The sequence below is a fragment of the Salvelinus sp. IW2-2015 genome, linkage group LG20 (assembly GCF_002910315.2).
Source record: "Salvelinus sp. IW2-2015 linkage group LG20, ASM291031v2, whole genome shotgun sequence".
Lineage (NCBI taxonomy): Eukaryota > Metazoa > Chordata > Actinopteri > Salmoniformes > Salmonidae > Salvelinus > Salvelinus sp. IW2-2015.
The window spans coordinates 29,951,569-29,960,267 of record NC_036860.1 but is presented as its reverse complement, the minus strand read 5'-3'; the positions used below and the strand labels follow the sequence as shown (position 1 = coordinate 29,960,267).

The window sequence follows — 8,699 nt, the reverse complement described above, 5'->3', positions numbered from 1 at the left end:
CCTACACACACACCCCCCTCTGTATTGTTTGTGTGTGTGTGTAACAAAACAATATTCATCTTCAAACAATATGCTAACAGGCTATAGTGCATAAACATACATCCTAACAGTAGTCTGAACATTTTATAAACATTAACTTGCTTGACCATGTTGTAGGTCATCTAACTGTTGGTTGAACTAACAGGTTATAGATCAAACAACGCAATTATCACAGCACAGGTTGTAATATGGCAATATTTTCCTGGCTTGGCTTCCCCAGTAATTTTACCCATGCACCACTACTGCCYCCGACCTCGGGAGGACCCAAAGTTTACATTAATTAAGTTGCTGTTAAACCAGTTTAATAACACTTATTAGAAGACATGTATTACCCAATCAATCTAATGTTGTTTAGAATGTTGTTTAGAGACGGGGCGGATTTGAAGTTGACCTATCCTTTGCTTGGCATGGGATCTATCTGTATGTCCTAGAAATGTTTGGTCAAGCTCAATATTTACTTTCCCTAGGCGTAGGATAACAATTGGGCACTTACGATAACAATAGGGCACATTGATGCACTTAAGTGTATTATTGCGCAAACTATTGAATCATTGGAACATGAGTTAATTTATTCTGCAACAGATGTCATTGGCGCCTCTTGGGAAGTATTGTTTGGGGAGTGATATTTCTTTAGTTTTGCGAGCCCGCAATTGTCCACAATAGGCCTACAGTGCAGTAGGTTCGTCGCACTGGTTCGTCAGAGGAAGTGACGGGAGCGGGATAGTAAACTCAAATGAGGACTTCCAATTTTTCATGAAGGCTGCCACAATATAAGTCTGGTTAAAGTCGTCTGAACGAAGAGCGCAAATGTTACAGTAGCCTAATGATTGTGCGCAAAAACCTTGTATTCACAGACGTCAGAAACGCTACAATGTATCAGAATATAGAACGTACTCGGGCGACACAACGATCAATGCGGGATGGTAGCCCACCAACATTTGCAGAGATTTCACAATACTGAATTAAATATGTGGATCATAGATTGAACTTCATGCACACTTTTCGGAACTTTTCGTTGATTTGGAAATATTTGCGACCGATTTCAATATTATTTACGAGGGTAGTAGACAGATTTTTAATAGTTATTAAAGTTCTTCCATGTGTTTCAGCATGTATACAAGGGAGATATCGCCACCAGTTCGGATTTCTCTGCTAGTGGTAACTCTTGTATCGCTTGGGATTTGTTCAGAACTAAAAGTACGAGTGCGTTTAAGTGATGGACTAATTGGGGAGGAGATTTTGGACGCCAACAGTGAGAATGATGACATTACAGTCGAGTTCAAGCAAGGAGATGGTACTCATATTACTGCGGTATTTGATTTCAAACGGGTGAGTTAAGTCAATATTCTTCGATGTAAATATTTACAACAGTTTTTAAAAACTCTGTGAAATGCTGCATTATGTTTCTACCAATATATATAAACACACATACACACCATTAGGCTGTCTATTATATAGATATCCTGGACATTATCTTATAAAGGCCTATCCATTATCTATAGACCTACTGTATATCTATTTAACTATATGCTGCTGTGTTGCCAAACAGACAAATGTTTTCATAACCCTTACGAAAGAAAATTGCAGTCAGAGTGCAGTATAACTGCAGTATGCTGCAAATACTGTGTCCAAAATAAAAAAAAAATGTATTTTTTTAAAACTGCAGTTAGAATGCAGTATAACTGTTGTTCAACTGCAGTTATTCTGCAATTACTGCTTCCAAAGTACCACAGCCGACTGAAATTACTGCCCTTTTACAGCAATCTTTTTTTGTAAGGGATGAAATACCAAAGACAAATAGTCCTCTTGGACCGACTTTTGGAATTATATCGTATTTGTTATATTCTGTGAACATAGACATATTTATCTTTTGGGATTGTCCATTATTACAATCAATACAAGTGTTTGTTAATGAGGATTTGTGGTGAACTACCCCTGATTGAGCAGGCATTTGATATTGCCCTGGCTAATGAACTCCCTACAAGGACCCAGGATATCCTGACATTACAGACACATTCAAAGTCTTATTGACTTGTAGAGCAATCAAGGAATCATACAACTATTGTCCCCCATTGACTCCACTCAGACTTACAGTGATCAGGCCTTTTTTTCTCCTGTTGGAAAACTTTCCTGAAGTCCCAGTGGGCTTATCTGGTTACAGTTAACAGGCAGGGGAACAGGACATATTTTCTTCTGTCTGGATCAAGTCAATTTGGACAGCAGCTTTCCCTCACTCCATGCATGTGCTTCCAATCTACTCCTGTCAGCATTACGCAGATTTATGGAAAGTTGGAATTGGTCTGAAGGCCAGCTGCCAGAGTGGAGTTACTGTACAGCCAGGCGAGACATCTCATCTTGCAGAGGAACCTGTTGAAAAGGTGCAATGAAAAAATGAAGGGAATATTTGTCTTCCTATGGTGTGTAGTGGGGGAGCAGAAAGGGACAGAGTCTAACTGGAGAATAACATGATAATTGTTTAAGAAGTAAATGGGCTGTGCGATATTCAGAGAATCCTGCATCAATGGCTGAGAATTCCAGATGCATTTTGGTATTATTTTTCAMGTCTTTTTGGCTGCTTTGTTGTTTGTTTCTGGTTCCTCCCATATTCCTCCCCCTCMCTCTGTATGTGAACAGATGAATCAACTTTTTAGGCAACGACAAAAYACACTTGCCTTTCAGACCTTAATGTCAATACCATGACATTTCAAGCCATATTTCATTTTTCACCAGACAGGGAAAAGTCTGTATCCAGTTGTGAGAGGCCTGCCAAGCTGGAGTGATGTTAAAGGTACCCAGGATTGTAGACCGTTGCATACGACTGTAATGGCGATCATGTGGCCCACAAGTTACATCCACATCATACATTGAACGCTATTACAGCATGACCTTAAGAAACCTTAGTTTTTAAAACAGGAAAATATCCCACTGCCTCAAGCCTAGTTGAGAAATGTAAATCTCCCCCATACACCACCATACACACATCTCCTGTTGAATTTATCTCAATTCAACCATTGGTGCGATTCCCAAGCCATCTGTCATTTGTTTGGTCCCAGGTTGTGATGGCATGGGGATAAGATGAAGGAAAAGAGTCACCTCTCACTTTATCCTTATGAGAGCTGCAGTTTGACCTGTCATCGGAGGCTCTGTGGTGCGTTTCTTCTGTCTGTCAGTGAGAGGTATTTACCATGCCAACCCAGCCCCCATGAAGAACCAGGGCAGCAGCAAACCCATGCAGGTTATTTCATATTGTATGCATGATGAGCCAACTACACATTCATCTCCGCACCCTCACCTCCAGCTATTAGCTGCCCCATGGAGGCTTGTTAGGTCGGATTTAAGTTTTGTACAGGCTACCTTTTTACAGCATCACTGCAGTTATTGGTCAAATACAATCCTTTGAGAAAGTAACATTTGACATCGTTTTTTTGTTCATGATGATTTTATCAGTGTTGGTGTGTTCAGTAAGCATTTTAATCAAGTTATGTTATAGGGTACTTTGTTCAAAGATTTATATAAMGACAGTTGATGCTTTGTTCACAGACTGTGGTGATATTCTCAACGTGCGGCCTAATCCCTATTTAAATAGCTTTGTTTCTGTATCCTCTGTCGGTGTGAATCCCTCCTATTTTGTCGGGTCAATCCCCAAACCATGTCTCACTTTAGCTATCCTTGGACTCTAGTGATCATGCTAGTCATTAGACAATCACGTGTTGCCCATTGAGAGGTTAAGGGCCCACCACAGGGATTTCACAGTCTACGCAAACAGAGCTACGGAGCTCCATTTGCGTTGCATTCCAAAAATTCAGCCTCACAAAAGTACATATGCAAACTAACCTCCAGCAGATCCATTGCGGATCCGTTGCGTAGACTGTGGGTGGCCTGGAGTTCAACCATAAGAAACCTGCCTTGAATCGAGTTGTGCACAGGCCYCTCCAGGAATGCTCCCATCCCCTCCCCCACTCTGTATACCCCATCCATCTGCTCCTCTGGATGTTCTACCGTCACAGTGGGGGAAACAAGAGTCCCCCATCCTCCTYCTYCTTCTTGTCTTTTTTACCTCAACCACTCCACAGTTTCCCTGACCTCATTATCGACATCTCCAACTTGAGGACCAGAGTGTTTGAATCATGGTATTTGTTTTACTCAGAGGGAGATCAACCCAATGGGATTGGTAAATGAAGAGAAGAAAAGGACTTGTTCCTTGTTCAGATAGCCTTGTCTTCCTTTGTCTACTCAGCTGACTGGGATGTTTACCTCGGCTTTGTGTTCTACTGGGAGTTTTAAGAATKAATATGTTTACATGCACAATAATTATTAAATATTATATTAATATATTCAACTGATWATGACACTACTCTGAGTTTGGCATAATCCTAATTATGATAAGGTCATAAGCGGAGTAACCATCAACGAATTGAAACGCCAGTTTTTTAGTTTTTACTATCTTTTGAATTATTAGAAAATGTAACACCTTAATCGGAGTTAATGCAGTGTATTTGATTCACACGTGCTTTCACGAGCCTCCCTCTTTGGTGCGAGTGAAGTGTGTTTCGGAAATGATAGTAGACTATCTATCTTAGAAATAGTTTTCACATACAAACTGTATATGTATGAACTCAGAATAAAATAAGCTTCCCAAAAATAATATGAACACTGTGATCAAGGTTCTTTTGATTGGCGGATTTTCTGCATTTTTCAAAGTCTTATTAGGTACAGTTTCCTTCAGAAAGTCTTATTAGGTACAGTGCCTTCAGAAAGTCTTATTAGGTACAGTGCCTTCAGAAAGTCTTATTAGGTACAGTTCCTTCAGAAAGTCTTATTAGGGTACAGTGCCTTCAGAAAGTCTTATTAGTTACAGTGCCTCAGAAAGTCTATTAAGGTACAGTGCCTTCAGAAAGTCTTATTAGGTACAGTGCCTTCAGAAAGTCTTATTAGGTACAGTGCCTTCAGAAAGTCTTATTAGGTACAGTGCCTTCAGAAGTCTTATTAGGTACAGTGCCTTCAGAAAGTCTTATTAGTTACAGTGCCTTCAGAAAGTCTTATTAGGTACAGTGCTTCAGAAAGTCTTATTAGGTACAGTGCCTTCAGAAAGTGTTCACACCACTTTGTTTTTCCCACATATTGTTGTGTCACTGCTTGAATTTAAAATATATAAAATGTATTTTGTTTGGTCACTGGCCTACACATGAAATGGGGTATCATGTGTAGAACAGTGACCAACAAAACTACATTTTATATATTTTAAATTCAGTCTGTCAAAGTGAAATTACATTTTTTACAAATTAATTAAAAATGAAAAGCTGAAATGTCTTGAGTCAATAAATATTCAAGCCTAAATAAGTTTGCGAGCAAAAATTTGCTTAACAAGTCACATAGTAAGTTGCGTGGATTCACATTGTGTGCAATAATAGTGCTAATGTTATAGACACGTTTAATGGAACGTTGCAAGAACATTCATGTGTTCAGTTTTCTGAGGGCTAGCATGATTTTTGAATTACTACATCATCTCTGTACCCCACACATACAATTATCTGTAAGGTCCCTCGGTCGAGCAGTGAATTTCATTTTTTATTTATTTCCAATGGTTCGCAAAGAATGGYATCTATTGGTAGCTTGATAMWTTTTTTTTAAAGCAGGCATTGAATATACACCCAGTCACTACAAAGAAAGAGGCGTCCATCCAAACTCAGTTGCCGGAGAGGAAGGAAACTGCTCAGTGATTTCACCATGAGGCCAATGGTGACTTTAAAAMCATTACAGAGTTTAATGGCTGGGATAGGAGAAAACTGAGGATGGATCAACAACATYTTAGTTACTCCACAATACTAACATTATTGACAGAGTGAAAAGAAGGAAACCTGTACAGAATWAACATATTCCCAAACATGCATTATGTTGGCAATAAAGGTACTAAAGTAAAACTGCAAAGAATTGGCAAAGAAATGTTGTTTATGTCCTGAATACAAAGCGTTATGTTTGGGACAAATCCAATACAAATATCACTGACTACCACTMTTCACATTTTCAAGCATGGTGGTGGCTGCATCATGTTATGGGTATGCTTGTCATCAGCAAGGACTATGGGGTTCTTTTTATGAGAAAAATAAATAGAATAGAGCTAAGCACAGGCAAAMTCTTAGAGGAAAACCTTGTTCAGTCTACTTTCCAACAGACACTGAAAGAGTAAATTAACCTTTCAGRAGGAGAATAACCTAAAMCGCAAGGCCAAATATATACTGGAGTTACTTACCAAGATGACATTGAATGCTCCTGAGTGGCCTAGTTACAGTTTTGACTTAAAAATCGATGGCAAGACTTGGAAATGGCTGTCTAGCAATGATCAACAACCAACTTGAAATATTTTAAAAGTAATAATGCGCAAATATTGTACAATCCAGGGGTGCAAAGCTATTAGAGACTTACCCATAAAGACCCACAGCTGTAATCACTGCCAAAGGTGATTCTAGCATGTATTTAATCAGGGCTTGAATACTTATCTAATCACGATACATTATTTTTTTAAATATATTTTTTTACAAATGTTTGAATATTTCTCCCTCTTTGACATTAAAGAGTATTTTGTGTAGAAATTTGACCAAAAATGACCATCACATCCATTTTAATTCTACTTTGTAACACAACAAATGTGGACAAAGTAAAGGGTTGTGAATACTTTCTGAAGGCACTATAGCCTGATTATCAGATCTGTACATGTTAACCGCATTATAAGGTTAAACGTTCTTCTTGCAAATCRTGTAAACGGTTTAATCTTAGTATTATATTAATATGAGTATTCACAATAATCATAGTATTGTGTGCATGTAAACATAGTCGATGTTGGGATAGCCAAAATGAAGTCAGTGTAGCATTGTGACAGATGTGGGTATAGGGTTGGATTCACGTCTCATTTCCAGTGAAGGTCAGGTCAGGTCAGCCCTCATAACAGACATGACCCTTGATATAGTAGTTACTTATTTATGGATTATCCTTATGCCAAACGCATAGTGGAGTTTTGGCAGCACTTTTACACGAAGGTTCCCTTATGCCATTCAGTATGTATGTAGTTTCTTTCGACACCTAGTAGAGTCCATGCCCTGACAAATTGAGTCTGTTCTGAGGGCAAAATGGGGGTGTGCAACTCAATATTAGGAAGGTCTTCTTAATGTTTTGTACACTCAGTGTATATTGTATCACTAATATGTGAATTTATATCCTGTTTATATTTCATATTTCTCTCTTTTTTCAGGATGTGAGGATTGTCCGAGCTCTGATCCTGGGGGAGCCAGAGCGAGGCCAGAACCAATACCAGGTGCTGTGCTTTGTCTCGCGCCTCGATCACCACGAGATCATCCCCACTGAGTCCATGGCTCGCCTCAGACAGGTGARCTGYTGTAACAAACCACCACCRTCCCTCATAATCTGGGCCATCATTCCCATATAGGGCACAGGGAGAGGTAACTAGGGACAGGTTTTGGATGTGGAGGAATGGTACCAATGGTTTTTCCTAGCCAMCGTGCTTCTACACCTGCATTGCTTGCTGTTTGGGGTTTTAGGCTGGGTTTCTGTATAGCACTTTGAGATATCAGCTGATGTACGAAGGGCTATATAAATACATTTGATTTGATTTGGTGTTATTATAAGAGATGGGTCTTTACATGAAAGAGTGCCTTCTGCATCCCTTTGATATTTTAAGTATATATTTTGCACTAATATTGAATTTTAAAAGCTTGTTATATTAAATTAAGTGCCCTTTAATTTAGACCACATGGATAATTCAATAAATCTATTTTTAATATCAATAAAGACTTGCTGAAGTTCCAAAATTCAGCATTTCACTGTGACTTCTAGGAAGCCTTAATTTATTTCATGTGATTAGTGATTCATTTATGTCTGTCCCAAGTTGACAAGGTAAAAATCTGTCATCGTTCTGCCCCTGAGCAAGGCAGTTAACCCACAGGTTAAATGCGGAAGACATTTCAGTTGAAGGCATTCAGTTGTACAACTGACTAGGTGTCCCCACTTTCCCTTTCCCTCATTAAGATCAACCCTGTTATGTAAACCGAACTGTCTTTTCAATATGGTTAAACTATTCCTTTTTAAAAAAAATTTACATTGAACATATCATAGTTTAAAAGCAGGTGAGCTGGTTCTATACTTTTTGGCAATTTTCTGGTGTTTTGTGTTGGAAAACTGAATGGGTTGAGCGTAACATGTCAACCCTCTTACCCCTAGATACACAGGCTAGAMATGTTTTAACAATTTAAATGTTGAATTTAATTTAATTGCCAATTCATGTTGCACACAACAATCTTCTATTCCCACTGTCACAAAGGGATTTATTGTCAACCCTATTACACAGTCAACCATGTTACTTTACTTGRCACTTAGTAGGCACTTTATATACACTACCGGACAAAAGTTATAGAACACCTACTCATTCAAGGGTTTTTCTTTATTTGTACTATTTTCTACATTGTAGAATAATAGTGAAGACATCAAAACTATGGAATAACACATATGGAATCGTAGTAGCCTAAAAAGTGTTAAACAAATCTAAATATATTTTATATTTGAGATTCTTCAAAGTAGCCACCCTTTGCCTTGATGACAGCTTTGCACACTCTTGGTATTCTATCAACCAGCTTCACCTGGAATGCTTT

General features: G+C 38.6%; 1 protein-coding gene across 2 annotated transcripts in view; it reads left to right on the top strand.

The window, feature by feature from the left end:
• The first annotated feature begins 553 nt into the window (after positions 1 to 553).
• oafb (OAF homolog b (Drosophila)) overlaps positions 554 to 8,699 on the top strand; it is a 15,182-nt gene continuing 7,036 nt past the window's right edge. Inside the window, exons 1-2 of one of the 2 annotated variants that reach the window (XM_024010570.2) lie at positions 554 to 1,368; positions 7,286 to 7,420. In XM_024010570.2, coding sequence (XP_023866338.1) covers positions 1,138 to 1,368; positions 7,286 to 7,420 — 366 coding nt within the window. In that variant the 5' untranslated portion in view covers positions 554 to 1,137. The remainder of the gene's footprint in view (positions 1,369 to 7,285; positions 7,421 to 8,699) is intronic. The other variant, XM_024010571.2, reaches the window with a different exon arrangement.